Below are 19446 nucleotides of genomic sequence, written 5' to 3' on the forward strand. Positions count from 1 at the left end.
GACGCTTTAACAATATATTAATAACCGTGATCACGTGATAATGTCACTGATGATGAACCAATCATGCGAACATGAAATCGCCCAATGCCGTTTAATTATTACGCGATTGAAACTTGTGGTCGTCATGCAGAAACTATATTTGAGCAAATATCAACTATTGACGAAGTTCCCGGTATTGTTCTGTAATAATTGCCATGAGAATACAGTTATCTTGTTTCTCATTGTATAACTTGAGAAAATACTTAATAATACGAATATGTCGCTCAATATATAATGGAAATCTGCCTAGCTTGTAGAGCGTTTGACATTTAGGAGCACTTGCAAAATTTTCTATGTACTCTTTCAATAACCTCTGTCTGGATGTAGCCCCATACTTCAAAGTTATAGTTCAAAATAGACAAAACAAGTGCATCAAACAGATTAAACGTAATATCAATAGGGACGCGGTTATGCTTGAGCAGAGCCTTAAGTGCATTCATAGAGCGCAATGCCTTTCCCGCCAGCGTGGTAGCTGCCTGCATGAAAGATCCACCACTGGAAAATACAATACCGAGGTAGTTAAATGAATTGACTATATCAACAGCCTGATCGTTATAAGTCCACTTATCGGATTTTCCTATACGCCCCCCTTTTCTAAATACCATTATCTTAATTTTTTCCACATTGACCGTCAAATTCCATTTGCTACAATAAGTACTTAAATTATTCAAGGATTCCTGTAACCCCTCCCTCGTCTCTGACAGAATAGCGGCGTCATCTGCAAACAGCAATAAATATATTGAGATCTCATTGACTGTGAGACCTGCATTTAAGCTTTGTTGTAAATGGGGTTCGATATCATTGAGGAAGAGAGAGAAGCAAATCGGGGAGGTTATTTCCCCCTGGAACAAGCCAATGTTACTTTCAAAGAGATCAGACAAAGACCCCAAGTGTTTTATGCACATTTTCACCTCGTTATACATCGACCGCAACAGGGACAAAAACTTTCCATCTATACCAAGTTTGATTAGCTTATACCAGAGGCGCCCCCTATCAATGCAATCATATGCCTTACGGAAGTCAACAAAACAGCAATACAATTTTTTCTTCTTTCCTAATTGCATTTGTATAATTGAGTTGAGTAAAAAAAAAACGCATCAACCGTACTGTACTTGCTTTTGAAACCAAAGTGAGCATCAGTCAGAATATCTTGCTCTTTAACGTCTGTTAACGTCTTTTCAAACCAAACAAAATTATCTTTGATCATTAATCATCGGTTAATATCTCATTCGGAGCTCCTCGGCCATTTTATCGAAAACAGCCTCGGATGTATACAGGTACATCAGTTGAAGTAGTTCGTAAAATTTTGAATTATATCATTAATTAAATGTAGTGTTTTAAAGTTGTATTTATTGATCTAAGTTTAAACTGATTGCCATTGAATTGTATTATTGCAAACATAATTAAGAATCCCAAGAGTTAAGTCACAAAGTTTAACTGCTAAATAAAATTACTACGCGATCTACTTGCAGCGGACTTAAACGTACCACCTTTTGAGTATGTAAACCGTCCAAATACATCCGAGGTTGTTTTTGAAAAAAAAAATGGTCGAGGAGTTCCGAATGTTAATATCTATGAGTTTGGCTTAGATCACAGTCGTAACCTAAGTCATCTACAACAAACAAATACTTCAGTGCATGCTGCGCTTTGATCACAGAAGCGATATCCTATAATTTATCAGTGTCTATTGAAATGTAATTGTTCCTGAAATAAAAGCAGAGACTCTAGAAAACGACTAATTGTTCGAGGTATGAAACACTTCAGTGCCGCGAGTTCGTTAAAAAATGATTTCGTGGTCCCTTCAAGCTTGAATTCAATCAAACTTCATACTTGTCTATATGCCAAAGATTGCCAGTGAAACAAGTTATTATAGCATCACATTTATGTCGCTTGTGGGCATAACTTTTCGCGGTTATGTGGTCTTGTGTTGTGGCGCCGGTTGAGACCGACTTCCACTCTGACCAATTTTCATCCTGACGAACAGATCACTGCGTAAGGGATTTTCATCGAGTTATTGCGGATCCTTTTTCAGAGTGTTGTGACCCCTGGATTGGTACATTTAGAACACGTAATATGTTGACTGAGCAATTGTTTGTAAATGCAAGGTGCACCGATTTAGCTCATAATGCCTGCGGACTACAATTTACCTCCTTTAGCCACGACTGTCGTTTGCATTTATCTTTGAAATCTAGATCATTTCGTTTAAAGTCATTCGCACAAGGAATGGGATGATAACGATATAAGGAAATTTCATAGCGTTGTATAGTGTTACCACATCCACTAGCAAGGTACGTATGGCTTTATTTTTATTCAATTACAACGGGTTAAAAATGGTATGTATATATACATGTATGTTCCTTTTATTTGAGACTAAAAAAATAGGCCAGATTAACGTTCAACATATTGACACTTGTGTATACATCACTTTAATGTTGATGCCGTTTATAGCATGGCGACAGAGAACCTGGCTGCGGTGCTGCACGGTCCGCTCGACGTCCGCTTTCAGCAACTTCCGATCCCAGACCTCGCACCTGACGGTAGGTCGCAGGCTGCGAGTATAGCAAGAGCGCGCGCGCACACACACACACACACACACACACACACACAGGCGCACGCGCACGCGCACACACGCACACACACCCACACTCGCCCATGCTTTGCAATACCAGTGAAGGTTTAGTTTCAAACAAAGTCAAACATTTTGTTGGCAGAACATACTCTTTAGACAGCTGGTTTGAAGGGACTTTAATTCATATCTTATAGGGTTTTAATCTCGTCTATATTCTTTTATATATTCATGGCATAAATTATATATACTTTATTTTGCCCCAAAGCGTATATATGTAATGCTATGAAAACATCACGAACCATTTTAGGCCGGTTCTGAACAACTAGATTAATGTCAGTTACTCTTTAGTGTTTATCACATACTGATTAAGTAAATAACCGTATAGATCTGAACACATGCTAAAAAAGAGCCACGTTATAAATACGGTATACTCGTACAATGTTCTGAACACATTTTACATGTAAGTAATATTCCACCTACAGATGTGCTTATCACGATGGGGTCTGTCGGAATATGTGGGTCTGACTTGAAGTATTGGCAGACGGGCAAGTGTGGGCGGTTCTCCCTGGATGCCCCCATGGTCATGGGCCACGAGGGGGCCGGTACCGTTCTCAGGCTGGGGTCCAGGGTGAAAGACCTCAAAATAGGTAGGCCAAAATGTGAATAATGTTGTTTACTTGAAACTGAAGTTTAGGAACACAGTGTATCTATACATTGAATCCAGAGACAGTTATTTCAAAGTTACCAAAATGCTCATCAATGACCAGGGAACGAATTCAATGTTTGACTCATCAAAGTTCTTGCACACAACATCCCGTCTTCCCATGGTGAACATTTGAGGCAATTTATTTTAAAATCCGGTGGTACATGGCATCCCTAACAATCCGATATACAACGAAAATTGATCCGGATGACCCCGTGTGCGACCCGGCTTACCTTTTGACCCACCGACACGTGTCTAGGACGCGACACGCAGACTCACTATGGTAAACATTTGCGTCAACTCTTTTCAAGATCACCTAACACATGCCCAAGTTACATCCGAATAAGTCAAATACAAAGGGTTTTGATCAATGGCCATTGAGTGTGTCCTTGACATTTCATATGCAGACATAGATCTTGCACACGACACGCCGTCTTCTAATGGTGAACATTCGAACACGTTTGACCAACGATCCTAGTGAAGTGTAACTTTGACATTAAAACGGATCTTGCACGAGACACACTGACTTTTTATGGCGAACATTCGGCCAAGTTAAATTAAAATCAGTATATGCGTGCTAATGTTACAGTCCGGACAACACCTGATGCACGCACTGACAAACATACGACCTCCAGCGATCTCGACTTTAAGAATCAACATTAATGGAGGTTTGATTAATATAAGTAAGACTTATTTAATTTATCCTTTAGTGTTAAAAGAACAGCTTTTGTCAAACCTTTGAGGAGGACTACATCATTTGCGCCATACATTAGGTGACAGTGTGGCGGTGGAGCCGGGTGTCCCGTGCCGCGTGTGCCGGCTCTGTAAGTCAGGCCGCTACAACCTGTGCAAGGACGTTACCTTCTGCGCCACCCCACCCGACCATGGCAACCTGTGCCGTCTCTACAAACATCCGGCAGACTTCTGCTTCAAGTACGATCGCTGTTCTCAGAATTATTGCAATTCAAAGAGTGCAAATAATAACAAGACGTTGTGTAATTATATTTTACAAATTCGCACCTATTTTCCGCGAAAATTATTGTTCAAGACTTCCCAGCGTTGGGTAGCCTTTATAAATACACGTTATATCTTACTTTTCCAGTTTAACAAGGATCGTCAAGTATTTAGTTTATTCTTGATTTGCGCATGTTAGTGGGTTTCTATAATCCATTTGTTCACAGACTTCCTCCACACGTTAGCCTAGACGAGGGTGCTCTGCTGGAGCCGTTAGCGGTGGCCGTCTACAGCTGTCAGCGGGGAGGCGTCACCGCCGGTTCAAACGTCCTCGTCTGCGGAGCAGGTAGAAACGTGCTGTTATGCCAGACAGACAAGCAGTCGCCATGATCTTGATCTTTCAAATATGTTAACCCAAGGTTTAAATAGTAGAAAGTTTTACACAACAGTCAAGTAGTGGATCCGTTGTCTAGTGGTAACACACGACTGTCAATCCAAGGGTCGCAGGTTCGATTCACCGCCGCTTCACTAAAACAAATACTAATATTTTTTCGGGAGAAACGTTAAATGGGTTTGCCGTGTGACAGTGTACACACAGGTGCACGTTAAAGAACAAGGGTAGCTTGCATTCTGTCAGTGCACTATGGTACAAAAACCTAATATGACTAACCATCTTATCGGAACTCTCTCCAAATGGGCCTTGTCCGAGTATAAATAAACTACCCCCGCCCCACTTTCTTTCGGTCTTGATTCCAGATTTATACCGAGATTGTTTTCCCTACGGGGTACCGACACTAGCACTAAATCATCTCATTTTTTATAAAGGTCCGGTGGGGGTTTTGACGATGTTGGTTGCAAAACGTATGGGAGCAGCCCAAGTGATTGCTACTGGTAAGTGCTTTCCAAAGTCACAGGATGCTTTATTTGGACATGTATATAGAACGTTTGCAAACCTGGCTTGGTTGGCTCGTTTGCATACACTAAACCATTAAAGGCCTGACTAACTTCGAAGGAATAAAAAGGCATAGAAACTATCATATCCGCCACGTTGAGTTTCGCTTAAAAATGAATATATGCCCCCTAATTCTACCATCAATATTTTCCTTAGACATTTCCGACCACCGTCTGGCTCAAGCCATGTCACTGGGTGCTGACCACGTAATCAAGGTCAACACCGATGACCCCAGAGAATTAGCCAATGACATCGCGGAGACGCTTGGAGAGCAGCCTGACGTCAGTGTTGAGTGCAGTGGCGTCGACTTCAGCTTTCGGACAGCTATACACGTGAGCAGTTGACACGTGCAGTTAATGGGCTTTTCAGCTAACTCATATACACATCAGAATTAAATTAAACATTTCTTTGAAGTATGAAATACCCAGTGCTCTCACCAAAGTACAGTAAGTCATACAATTTCTATACTGTGTTGACATTGTAGGCGACGTATCCAGGGGGCAGTATAGTGATGGTTGGGCGGGGCTCGTATGACGTCACCATCCCCTACACCGTGGCCGCCACCAAGGAGGTTGACATCAAGGGCATTTTCAGATACGCAAACAAGTACCTACCATTGGGCTTCACTTGAACCGGGTTGAAAAGCCTAGTACCTTTGTTCAACAAGTATTTTCTACGAAATTGTTTAATACCAGTACTTGAAACAAACAAACATGTGAATGATTGGGATGCCACATCAGCAGCCTTATCTATAGAACATATTATATAATATAATGGTTATTATGTAAATGTTCAAGTTTCTACTACTCATTTCAACTTTTTTTCCGTCCTTTAGTTACCCAGCAGCCCTCGACTTCGTGTCCAGCGGGTCAGTTGACGTTCGCTCGCTCATTTCCCACCACTTCAGTCTAAAGGAGACAGTCCAGGCCTTCCAGACCGCTCGAGACCCGGACGCCCACGCCATGAAGGTCATCATACACTGTGATCAGTAACATGACATCATAGTGGTGTACTCATTATGACCATTGCCATAATATCAAAGTGGCGTCAATGTGATCTTAAACGTTAATCAATGTTAAAGACCACCATATTTTCCCAATGTTTTGTGGTAATTTAAATATTGTTTGAGTATCATTAAAATACTTGCATTTTATTCATACATGTATTTGTGCTATTTCCATGTAACGATGATATCCTTGTTTATTAATCTAGTACAGAAAAAAGGAGTCAAGGAACAATCAACCACGATGCTGGTACATACATTAATTTTATTCAATAAATAGCAAACACAGATTTTACTACCTACATGGACGGAATGTTAAGAAATAATTTTTGTTGTCTATTTGACACTTCTGTCGGCAAACATAACAAGGTATGAGTAGCATAAAACTGGCCCATATCTAACTGTTGTCTATGTTGTACTTGTAATACATTACAAAAAACACAGTAATAAATCCTTGTTTATGATGTAATGCATCTTTTTCCACTTCAAAATTTAAAACATCGACCTCTAAATAAACATCGACCTCTAAATACAAATGTCTATTCCCTTTATCAACTGAGAGACTAGAAGTCATTGTCACTATCGTTGAGTTCTGCAGGATGTGGGTGTCTGCGGCGAGGGTTCTGGGTGCCAGCGCCCATCTGAATGTCATCGTCGCTATCACCGTCATCATCATCATCATCATCGTCCTGCTCATCCTCATCCAGGTCGATATCAGAGTCCCCAGACTCGTCCGACCCTGACTCCTACAGCAGAGAGGGAAAAGTGTAACCGGTGTAACAATATTGTAACAAAATATATAAGACTCAGATGATCAGATCTATTGCATATTTTTTTTGGTTTCATGCATTAAACAAGTCAGGCTGATGTCCAAACATGTACTGCATTCTACAAGACATTGACAAGTGTTTCTAAAAATATCATATACTCCAGGTATACAAAATTATCAGCTACAATAACAGTTACAAGTGTAAGTAGCTGTCCATTACAGGATCCAGTATATGATGTGTACTGTACATACCTCACTGATGTTGCCCATCATGTTACCCTGGACACGCCCACCAGTCCCAGCAGCTGTAATGTACACACAGATCATATGATAAACAATACACATTCTCTACAGCCAAAAACAAAACTAACACGGATAAATGTAGGGAGTTCTTTTAAATCTATTTCGATGGAACGACTGTTGCTAGCAAAGGACATATGATAATGTAGCGAAAACTTGAAACTTTAGACTCAGTTTCTATGTATATTAACTTGAGAACAATAACTTTTACATGCTTCTAGCCATGCCGTATATAACAGGGCAAATAGGTTCATTGTATCTTCTGATTTATACATGGAAATAAAATACATTCGAGTGAACTTTAGACTTATTTTCTAATATCTACAAGTAAAGAATATACACTTCATGCTCATCTAGTTGAGTCTTTACGCTAGGATAGATTGTATAAGGAAACAACATCTGGGTCTATCTCACACTGCCAAGGCTTGGACATTTAAAAGGATAAGTAAAATATAGGAGAGAACCCAACACCAGTAAACTGAAGGCTAACTAATACATGATACATGATGGATATTGTAACAATCTGGTAATATGTGTTCTCAAATGTACAGAATGATGATAACTGTGTTGCTATGTTTTACACGCTAAATTATCTGAAAGAATCAACTACAAAGCAGAGGATGTAAAACGGTCTTAGAAAAATGCAAAATGTATTTGGAAAATAAAGTCCTTGTAAATCCGCAGTCCTGGAAGGAGACCTGCAACTAAGCTACTGGATATATTGTTCACACAGAGTGCTATAGGCTTACCAATATCCATTTGTTGATCTACATATAGAATAAGGAAAAATCACTTGATATCAATAATACTTGTGAGGCTTTGTAAAGAATTTGATATGAATTAAAATGAAGATAAGAAGTGAGTTCAGTTGTTAAACTTCACAGTGCAGAATATTCATTGAATGCTATATAGATACACAAGGAACATAGTAAGATTATTAACACCAACAACAGATTAATTATTCCACAAACAAGGCCAATTGTTCAGAACTTTGCTTAAATAAACAATGAAATATTTTATGGTGTCCTCATATATTGAAATAAAATAATTGTCATCAATCTTGTTAGAAATAAAGCAGATCAGAAATGAAGTTCACAATTTTCTGAACAATGGGCCAAATTAACATTGATATTATACAATGGCAATAATAATACAATGCTAATAACAACTTCAGCCGCACAGTGACAAAACTTCCACATTAGCATACTCAGTCTACCCCACTCTATAATAATGGAACCCTGGTTTTGTGGCTTACCTGTGGGTCTGTTTCGTCGGGCGTTGGGCCGGTCCTGGTTTTCTGCGTCTTCATCATCCTCCTCGCTATCAGTCTCACTCTCATCCTCATCTGCAGCAGTAAAGAAATAAATGTACTATTGTAAGCTCAATCAGCAAACAGCTGCATGTTTGTGTCATTTCTTAAAATGATTTTAAGAACAAAATCATGAAATCCTAATTAAGAAGGCAGCTAATTAACCTGAGAATAGCCAATGACCCGGCCATAATTGCCGGGGGATATCCCCGCCTCGGGTCTTATTGAGAGCCCTGCTGTTTGTAGAAACCAACACAATTGTCTATTACAAAGGTCTACAAATATCCTTGTCCTGTATTCTCACATAATAGAACTATATTATGCATATTTTTATAAGGATCTTCAGTCTTGTCTTGCAAAATGACAAAACACTTTCATGACATCCATCATGATGTTTATTTATAATGACATCAAATATTATTATCGAATATTTACATTCTCCTGGTCCTTCCTATAGATAAAACTTAACATTCATATTGTTTAACATCCAGAGGATTGTAAAATCATTCTTTAAGTCAATATTGCGCTCTTATTGGATTAGCGTGACATCATTTAACCAATGATATACAATGTTACAAAAATCAGCTATTCTTTTTTTGTAAATTCAATGTTAGAAAATATCATTTGTTAAAGAAAAACTTCTAATTTGCAAAAGACACTGCTATTTTTTAATCATAATGAATACTTATTCAAAATGTAAATATAAGTATTGATCCCATTATTTATTGTGTTGTTGCTGTATGAACGCAGTAGGGAAAGTGAGCAAATGAGCATTAGCTGCTTCAAGGAATTTGATTGCATGCTTTACTGGTTTCTTACATGATAAATGCAAGAATAAATGTGATCAACCCTTAAGCATAGTCTGCAGCCTCCATTTAATGAATGGCTCTTTAAAGCTCAAGGTCCAAAAGTTTGCTTTTTGTCTGTTCACAATTACCGTAAGTAAACTAAGAATGGTTCTTGACTGGCAAGCTTGTTTATTATTAAAGTATGACTGTCTACATACATGAACATACTTGTCTATCATTAAAGTTATGTTTTGCAAAGAGCTATTAACAGGGCTTGAAATTACTATATTGCTGTCAAACTTTTATCATTAAAATAGTCATGAAAGAATGCCTATTGCAGTACCACCCAGCGTACCTTCACCCCGGTTGTCAAGGAACAGGCTCTGTTTCTCCTCGCTCTTCAGCTTCATTGCCATCTCATTCAGCTTCGACTCGGTTTCCTGATTCACAGAATAAAGACATTGTTTTTTAGTAAAATAATAAAATCTAATATACTTTTCTGTTTTGTTTAATTTGTTCCCTTTAAGAATATTGTATGCATGTAGTTAGATGTATCCCGTAGTAAGCAAGCTAGTAAGCCATGGAATAGGTATATCAATATTTTGAATCCACCAATAAAATAAAAACGTAAACAAAGTCAATGGAGCCTCTGTGTTTTGACTGCCTTTCTTCCACAGCTATTCCATCAAGAATTTGATGAGCAACTTCCTAGGAGATATTTAAAATATGATAAAGAAGTTCGCAATTTTAATATCTCTCACTAGTTATTGTATGACACACTGTCATTATACCTCAGACTTGTCCTGCTCTACTCGGTTGTACTCCTCCAGCTGGGACTCCAGGTATGCCTGGTTACGGAAGCGTATCAGGTAGGCATCGTACAGCTTCTGTAGGTCCTCCTCTAGCTTCTCATACTCGTCCATGTATGCTGGCCTGCAATCACAAATACACACACATGGTACACACATTATACTATAGGTAGTTTTAGGTATACACATGAACTACACTCCTTGATAGAGACATATACACGGTTATCAACTGATCATGGTTAGCCTTGATATTTGTCTGAATCATGGAGAATATCAAGATCAAAAGATACATGCATAGGTTAAAAGTTTATTTTCAAAATAAAAATGACTTGTTGTCTGAAATTGTATTCATACTGTGTTTAACATGGGGAAAGTTGAAAGAACAGCTGGAAATAAAAAAACAAACTTAAAAGACTCAAACACTCGTGCACTCCATGGTGGCTGCGGAAATATAGGTGTCTTTATACAGTGGTGATTCCCTACAGCCACAAATAGAATGTTTGGCTAGATTTTTTTTCAAAAGGAATTTTGATGCCAGGAGCACCTCCAACCCATAAGATTTCCTGTTCCCCTTTGTGTGTCCATGGCAAACAAGGTGCATGCCAACATACCTGACGCTCTGGAGGGTTTGGAGACGTTTCTGGTTCCGTTCCAGCTCATTTCTTTTCTTCTCAATCTTTGCCTCCAAGTTTGCCTCGTCTGATGCCACATTGTCCAACATGTGCAATGTCTTCCGGATCTCATTCTACAAACAGCATAACTTTACATTGAAGGCCAGCATTGTTTAAAGCTTCACAAAACATTGATTGCTTTCTTTTTATCATATACAGTCTACACAATTGCATCTATTAAACTGCAATTTATCCATGCTGAAGGGTGACTACATGATGGTTTACTGACAAAGGTTTTTTATTATATTTATGAATGAAAAGAAAAAAAAAGAGTGAGGAAATGTAAAACTCCTGGTGTGACTGTTAATAAACACACAATGTACCTCAACTGCCTTGATAGAAGCTCCAAGACTCGACTCCACATCGTTGATTTCCAACTGTCGCGCTATCACCATTGTTCGCTGCTCCTGTTCATAAAAAACACAAATAATGTACACTTAGAGAGATTTCTAAAAAGTAAAAGCAGTTGTATCAAACTTTCCTTTTTTTCCTGATAAATTCATATCAAAATGATAAATAATTGTGTAATTGGTCAATAAATAGATTTGCTATTCAAAAACACAGAAGTTGCACTATTTAGAATTACGTCAAGCAAACTATTCCTCAGCAACAATTCAATAAATTTTGTCAGAGAGGAGACAAGTTGGAGCTAACCCTGAGGTCGACTTCCTTGCCGAGCAGGTCGTACAGTCCCGCCCCTTTGCTGGTGATCTCCGACGCCAGTCTACGAGCCTCTTTTAGCTCACTAATCTGTGAAATACACAGGCATAATGTTATTACTGGGTACTGACAATCAATAACAAAAACTTGCGTATGTCAACATTTTGATTTATCGCAGTACCACTCAAGAATTATCAAATGAAGGACCATTCACATTCCTTAATTGTCTTATCAATGAAGTAAATACTGTTAGTGTTGGTGATATATACCCTGGATGAGATGTCAAATGTAATGGAGGTGTTTTCATCATCACCAGTGCTGTCGTCGTTCTCTGTGATGTTGGTCTTCATGGCGTTGTAGAGCACAGATGTTACCTTGAGCAGTTCCTTCACGGCGTACCCATCAGCCTGGTACAGCTTTTTGGTGTTCAGCTTGATGTGAGCTTTTGTGGCCTATAAGGTGAAAAAATAACTTGCTAAAAATATTCTACTTTCTAAAAAATAAAATAAGCAAAGCATTAACATTAGTGTTCAAATTTAGGAAAAAATACCATTAAAACATAATTCTGTTTCAAATTTTATGGTAGAATTGAAAGTAAATATCTGTTCAATATAGCCTACATTTGTATATTGGCAGAACATGATATGTCAGTAAGATTTCATTAAATTAGTCTGGTTTACCATGAACTCTGCCACTGATTTGATGAAGATAACCCTGTCCTGCTCTGTATCTGTGTCACTTGGAATATCGGCACTTGGGTCATATCTGTACAATATATTGGAACCAGTTATACTATTTAGCAAAAGAATAAATAGGATTGGAATCAAAGGGACTACAATTTGTAGGTATTTTAATGTATCAGCTGATGGCTACAATTTAATTTTTAAGATCGGTGTTAGACACTAACTGTTGTTGCATAGACATCTGTCGGATTCCCTTTACTGTCAAACCCTGAATGATGATGATTTTTTTTCATTATAAGGCATGATTTTTTGTAAACAAAGTAATACAAGGTGTGGCTTTATAATGCTCACCTTTTAACAAGCCATTTTAAAACTTCTGCAACCAAGGGGAAGTTTGGATTTCTAAAGTTTTCCATTGATATGAGCCTGACATATCCTAAACCTCTCATCATTTCAGTGAAATCTGAAATATATACAACAAATACATTAAAAAGATCAATGACTTAAAAGATTTATCAGTCAGCAGATGATTGAGCAAGTTTTCCAGTGGTTGTGGCAGTGCATTTGAATCGTGCACCTGAGACACTTTTCTTAAGTTTACTAAAGTGACAGCCATTATCAAGTTCAACCATTCACTCAAAGTAAAGATCCAACCAAAAGGGAAACTCTAGCATATGTAGATTAGGTAGTACTTGAAGAAACTTTGTATCTTTTAATGTTCCCCTACTGTTTGCAAATAAACTAAACAAAGCATACTCATCAATCAGCTATTAAAAGTTTGATCAAAAAGCCCTTTTGTCAACCTAGAGACAGCCCAAATTATACCACCACCTTCAGCTTTATGCCACAAGTGAACATGCAACACAAAATGAATGTGAAGTCACTAGAGGGTTGCAACGTTGTCTCATCCATCTAAGGTGGTTTATCAAGCATATCTCACTTTTCATGGTACATGAATTTGTACAAAAGATCAATCTTGGGACAAAAAAGTCACATCATAACTTGCTTTTAACATTCACTTGGTGCATTTAGGTGGAGCAAAAGCCATAATAATTCAATGCTCCAAAGTTGTCAAATGCTCAATTCATTTGCAAACACTGAAACAACAGAAAACAACAGAATTGTTGCACAAAGAAAGGGACAAAGATTAATGTTCTGTATATGTGAGTATGAATCAGGCGCCGGTTAGCTCAGTTGGTTAGAGCACTGGGCTAGTGTTCCGGCAGTCATGGGTTCAAGCCCCACACCAAGTGCACTTTCCTCCCAGGTTTACTTTAATGATGGCAGAAGTAAATGACAGGAATGCCTCTGTCCAGGTTAATTTGATTGAGTGTGGAGTGCAGTGTGTGGGGGTAGGAACCAGCCACCCTGTAACAACAATTGGTTAGAGCACTGTTCTAGTGTTATGTCTGTCATGGGTTTAAGCCTCTCACCAAGTGCACTTTTCCTATCAAGTCTAATTTCATGGTGGCAATAGTTTACGGTAGTCAAACAAATTGTACCGTGACAGATTTTTTTACGATTTCTGATATGGCAAATTCTTCACGTATTAATTGTTTTGTACCAAAAGTGGGTAGTTATCCCGATCGGGATTCTGGGTTAAAGCATATTGCGTCTATATAAAATATCATAAAAACAAGAAATATTACGAGATTGTATTATTTTATATTAGTTCCGTACACAAAAAAATAACATCCAACGAATAATTATGAGTTTGATTTTTTTTTCTTCATTTCATACTGTCAAAACATAACGATATATACATAAAGGACACCTGCAAGGCTGCAGTTCACAGTTTTACAACAATCGGAACACGTTGGATATGGCCAGTTGTTACGATTGTATTAATGAGGTCCATCTCGAAGCTTGCCGGAGATGGCTGAGTTGTAACCATTGGGTCAAGTTGTTACGCTTGGCATAATTGTTGTCTGTTTCAGTCCAGTTTCGTTTAATGGAGAGGTGAATCCTGTGTTTTAATGCATTTAATGCTTGTTTTGTTCAAAATATCTTTGTACTTACAAGGTAAAATATCAATATAAACCTTAAATATCTATTTTAAACATGAAATACCTCTCTAAATACAATTTTAATATTTTTCAAAATCCCCCTGTTCTTACACAAACCCGTTTAGATGTTAGAGTTTGGAAGAATCCCGTATAACACGTCAATTATTTTAGACTAAAGTAAACAGCAGGAGTGCCTCCATCAGCCTTAAAGGTTCATTGGGGGCGGAGTGTAGAGTGTGTGGATCGGAACCAGCCAGCCTGTCACCTAAATTGGTCAGAGCGCAGCTCTAGTGTTCGAGCGGTTGTGGGTTCGAGCCCTGATTCTGATATTTAATGTTTCGCTGAGGTAATATCATATGAAATCGAACGTCTAGAGTTTATGCACCAGTCAATTGTAACCACGGCCCCCCAGGCATGGGGAATAGCGGGGACTTTGACTTTTGGCCAGCCAAGCCCGGGCAAAGTCCCCACCCTGTGGGAACGAACTGCTTGTGAAGCCCCCGCCAAATGCCCCCGCACCCAAGGGACTCTAGATAAGGCCCATTCCCCGCTATATTTGGCGTAAAGACAAAACCACCGCATTCACCTGGCACTGCGGGGCCACCTGAAAGGTAAAAACAAGGCCCATTTCCCCGGCTATCCCGGTATACCCCCAGACCTGGGGGGTGCTGTGGTTACAATTGACTGGTGCATTAGTTATACGATTATACTGCTAGGGGCGGAAGTAACATATTAAGCTAAATATTAAATATCAGGACAACACCAAGAGTCCTTTTCCTCCCAGGTTTACTTTAGTACAAGCCTAAGACTAGGAGTCTTTTTTTTGTTTTAGTTGAATTTACCAAAAAACAATAATCATCAACATGTTTTATGTATCATAAAGAAATAACACCACTATAGATCGTATGTTCATACAAACACTGCTTACTTCTTAAATCCCTGTATGACATTTTTATCTGTCAAAATTATTCTGAAAATATTATTGTTTTCACTAGAAACTATTCGCGCATGCGCATATGGATAAAATATATTCCAATTGTACTTTTTGCAAAAAACGGGTATATTATACTATTTTATGCGCTTGATATAGCACCATTTTCTGTTTTAATATTAATTATATTCTTCTTCCAGATAGATACAGTCCACACTCTGGTTGGTCGTCGTACCGTGATAGTGGACGATATGATAGAATAGGTCACATGAAAATGTGTGTAAAAAATCCTTAGTTGATGAATTAACGATACTATTAAATGTACCCACTTTATTGTCATTCTCGTTCACCACAGTGATGTTGCCATGTCTTAGATTGAGAATGTTTAATGTTTAACTGAGAAGAAAAGACATTCAACATATTCTAATACCATGTTGTTGTTTTTGTATTTGCTTTTTTTCTTTAAATATTCAAGTTCATGCAAATATGCACCCCAATTCTGCGCATCTTGTTTAAACTTAATCTGTTGGATATGTTTCCTTGTGTTCATGTTGTTATGTGCTTTGTTACTGATGCACACATGGTCCTAATTCTTAAATAAAAATTCTTCCTTAATGAAATTCTTGATGCCCAGAACATCTCCAACCGAAGCAATTTTGACAAATTTCTCTGCTGGAGGGGTGTGATCATGACAACTCAGCCAATATAAGCAAGTGTTTTTCCCTGGTTATACTCGACTTATATTAAAGTTATATGCTATGCCATCGTGTGGCTGTATATAGATGGTAAATTGGTTTATTTTTTTGTATTTTCTAGAAATATCATAGTTCAAGTACACACAAGAAAAGTCATGCAAAATTTGGCTACACGTTAGTACAAAGTTAATTGCAGCCATTTGCCGCTGTTTCAGCCCTTCCCGTCACAATCTGTTGTTGGGTTTGTTGGGCTATATGAAGTGACTGAGTCAATTGTCAATTATTTTAAAATTATGAAAACTGATATTGACATGTGCAAAACAAATGTAAAATATTTTGGTCATTGCTTACATTAGATAATGGACTGGTAGACCGGGGTGCTATACACAAAAGGCCGTATTACCAGTTTAGCGACATGTAGACATGTAGTATATCACAGATTTGGTTTCCAATGCCCAAATACGTCTAAAATGTCATTGACAACGTCTCTTAAACAAAACTGAAATATTATTGCCTATAAGAAAATTTTATTTCTGTAAAACGCAGTGTTGTAGAAAGATTTCCAAGTTTTAAAATATTTAAATTATTAAGTACCTAGTTAAATATTTTTTATTAATTTGTTTCATTTTTTAAAAATAACAAATGGATTTAAAACGATTTTCAAAAGGATTAATTATATGTGCTATCGAAATGATACTTATCTTGAAAGGTAAAGTAACCGGAGGCAGATTTAGTTTTTTTTTCTGTATTAACGAAAGTAAATCATATTCAACTTGTATAATTTAGTCAGCCCCTAACGCCCTACAAACATAATTTGAAATAATTATTTAAGGGGCAGACACATGATTTAAAAATCTATGATTTGGCACAGCGCTTTTATTTAGTCGTTTTAAGTAAAAAAAAAACACGCGATTTGCCCGCCGGTCATCCAACCGGGGTCTTGGGCTCAAGCCAAATCAAACAGGGTCACTTTTAAAACCATGTTTTATTCATAGCTCGTTCATAATCTAGACTAACAGCTTGTTTATGAATTGCTTAATTGTGTTGTTCCTATTGCATACCAACTCCGTTAAAGCTGCACTCTCACAGATTAAACGTTTTAACATTTTTTTTGTCTTGGAACGAGCCATTTTTTTGCGAAAATCCATGGAAACCAGTGATATAAGACTGTGACAAAAAATTAGATCGCAGATTTTTATATTTAAGTTCAAACAATGATGTTAGTAACGGTTTAAGCCATAAAACATTAAGTTTTGAACAGAAATATGAAAATCTACGATCTGAACTTTTGTCAGCAATCTTATATCATTGGTTTGCAGATAATAACGCAAAAATTTGCTCTTTCCAAGTCAAAACAAATGAAAAAAGTTGTAAAAATGGTAAATCTGTGAGAGTGCAGCTTTAAACATCAACCATATCATTATATATATCTCTGTTTCACAGAGTGCACGGGCTGTAATTTCCCAAGCAGCTGGGAAGGCACGTGGTACAGCAGCACACGCGGTGACATCACGATCAACAGTACTCATCTGGCGTCAATCGATACCGTACTCACCGGTGACGTCACCTACACGTGCTACCTCAACGATGGAGACACCTATGTCATTGCGTAAGCCAGTTAATGTTATGACATTTTCAACATTTCGAAAACGTACTTATATTACAAAATTAAAGCAACTGAATCTGGGATATTGGTGATCCTATTTGACGTTCGGTGAAGTTGCATGCATTAAATGACCCATCAGTAAAAAAAATGATGTAAGTGTTATGAAAGGCACCTTTTTTATTTGTATTTTAAAAACAACATACACATTAAAATCACTATATTTCAACCTGAATAGTGAATGTCAAATATGTTTCAAGGTGTAAGAAGCTAGACATGCTTTCATCTTGTACATGTTTATAATGATCAGTCATTTTTAACATACTGGGTATACTTGTATCTAAGCTGCACTCTCACAGATATACCATTTTGACAACATATTTTGCCTTGGAACGAGCCAATTTATGCGGAAATTCATGTAAACCAGTCACATAAGACTACTGACAAAACACTAGATTGCAGATTTTTATATTTAGGTTCAAAACTTGATGTTTTATGCATTTTTCTTAAACCGTTGGTAACGGTTTTAGCCATAAAACATTCATTTTGGAACGGAAATATGAACATTTGCAATCTGATCTTTTGTAAGCAGTCTTTTATCACTGGTTTGCAAATATTTTTCTGCAAAATTTTGCTCATTCCAAGACAAAAAAAAAGAAAGTTGTAATAACGGTAAATCTATGAGAGCGCAGCTTTAAAGTAGTTCTATCTTAGAATCTTATTATGTCGAAAAAATATGGTTGTTAAAAGTTGTAACTTACAACACATAGTGGCCATCAAAACGAATAACAGTGTGCCTATGCCAGACCCCATCAGCCAAGGATCCAGAGCAAAACTAGAATGTTGATATTTGATATTCCAGTTCTGAGACGTTCCAGCTGTTCGGCACGGACATGAAGGCGTACTTCTGTCTGGAGATGACCGCACTGTCCACCGCCTCCATCATCTACTACCACAACACAAGTATACTATAGACGCTTTATTTAATAAGTAAAATACATTCTTATATTGTTTTTTTAACATTTACACGGTATAAGGTAACGGAATCTGGCGACATTCTCAGATTCACGCGGTCGTTCATAAACAACACAGCAGAGACGAACTATGGGTACTGTATATCTTTGTACTAATCCTTGTACCTATGTTTCCAGCCGAGAACGCCCAGGCCAACGATGAGCGCTACAAACTGTTTCCGACCTCCAACACCGGCGTTAGCCTGGCGGACGTCTGTGACGATACGGCTAATACCACCGCTTGGGAGATCCTCGTCAAACAAGGTTAGTCTCTCATCATCATCATCATCATCATCATCATCATCATCATCATCATCATCATCATCATCATCATCATCATCATCATCATCATCGCCACCACCACCACCACCACAACCACCATCACCATTATCAGCAGCAGTAACAGCAAAAACAGCAAAAACAGCAACAACAGCACCATATAACGAGTAATAAGATGTAATTATGTAAATTGTTACTTCTTGTTTTAGGCTCGGAGGCTACGGCGGCAGTGGACTGTCCGAGCGATCTGGAAGGGTTATATGGGTACACAATCACTTCTGGTGGAGTGACAAGCTGTGCGTTGAACGAGAGCTCCCTGGACGTGTGCACGGACGCCAGCCAGCTGAGCTCTAACATGACTCTGTGTAGCACCGAAAGCATCGCGTACACTGGTATGTATTGGAATACTGTGGCCAGATGTAGGGACATCGCGTTTTAATAGTCAAAATGATTTAATGAATACAATTATTTTAGTGGCACTACTTTTTTAGCATAACAAATTTATGTAGTATGACTACAACAAATACACGTTACACGTAACATCATTCACATTTGGAACTGGTGTCACTGTTGTATAAATGCATTGGGTTCTCTTCCACTTGCAGCTGACGGGGAGGCTGTATGCATATATACGACCACGGAGACGTACGACTACGCCTTGGTGCTGAACATGGACGCCTCCACAGACGAGTCCACCACTTACCGCGTCT

General features: G+C 38.1%; 2 protein-coding genes across 3 annotated transcripts; one reads left to right on the forward strand and one right to left on the reverse strand.

The window, feature by feature from the left end:
- The first annotated feature begins 2184 nt into the window (after positions 1–2184).
- On the forward strand, positions 2185–6684 carry LOC128205094 (sorbitol dehydrogenase-like). The gene is made up of 9 exons (XM_052906517.1): positions 2185–2327; positions 2488–2576; positions 3091–3255; positions 4085–4244; positions 4493–4611; positions 5091–5156; positions 5374–5549; positions 5702–5823; positions 6053–6684. Exons 2-9 carry the CDS (start codon positions 2489–2491, stop codon positions 6207–6209), a joined length of 1053 nt encoding a protein of 350 aa, XP_052762477.1. The 5' UTR covers positions 2185–2327; position 2488; the 3' UTR covers positions 6210–6684.
- On the reverse strand, positions 6466–15239 carry LOC128205080 (clusterin-associated protein 1-like). Of its 2 annotated transcripts, XM_052906498.1 has the most exons (13): positions 15144–15239; positions 12561–12672; positions 12207–12291; positions 11796–11978; positions 11521–11616; positions 11190–11273; positions 10807–10940; positions 10178–10319; positions 9742–9826; positions 8545–8634; positions 8039–8056; positions 7242–7294; positions 6466–6966 (listed from the first exon to the last, which is right to left on the reverse strand). In XM_052906498.1, exons 1-13 carry the CDS (start codon positions 15163–15165, stop codon positions 6784–6786), a joined length of 1287 nt encoding a protein of 428 aa, XP_052762458.1. In that variant the 5' UTR covers positions 15166–15239; the 3' UTR covers positions 6466–6783. The 2 variants fall into 2 exon arrangements, with proteins under 2 accessions (XP_052762458.1, XP_052762465.1); XM_052906505.1 differs by lacking the exon at positions 8039–8056.
- Positions 15240–19446: the final 4207 nt, after the last annotated feature.

Source organism: Mya arenaria, chromosome 2 (genome assembly GCF_026914265.1).
Source record: "Mya arenaria isolate MELC-2E11 chromosome 2, ASM2691426v1".
NCBI classification, from domain to species: Eukaryota; Metazoa; Mollusca; class Bivalvia; order Myida; family Myidae; genus Mya; species Mya arenaria.

What these genes read in the sequence shown, in the direction of transcription:
- LOC128205094 (XM_052906517.1), top strand. Translation starts at nt 2,489, where the DNA reads ATGGCGACAGAGAACCTGGCTGCGGTGCTGCACGGTCCGCTCGACGTC. An exon ending in CCCAGACCTCGCACCTGACG is followed by an intron (nt 2,577 to 3,090) that starts GTAGGTCGCAGG and finishes TTCCACCTACAG; the next exon opens with ATGTGCTTATCACGATGGGG. An exon ending in GGTGAAAGACCTCAAAATAG is followed by an intron (nt 3,256 to 4,084) that starts GTAGGCCAAAAT and finishes GCCATACATTAG; the next exon opens with GTGACAGTGTGGCGGTGGAG.
- LOC128205080 (XM_052906498.1), bottom strand. Translation starts at nt 15,165, where the DNA reads ATGTCATACAGGGATTTAAGAA. An exon ending in GTCATACAGGGATTTAAGAA is followed by an intron (nt 12,673 to 15,143) that starts GTAAGCAGTGTT and finishes TATATATTTCAG; the next exon opens with ATTTCACTGAAATGATGAGA. An exon ending in CATTTGACATCTCATCCAGG is followed by an intron (nt 11,617 to 11,795) that starts GTATATATCACC and finishes TGTATTTCACAG; the next exon opens with ATTAGTGAGCTAAAAGAGGC.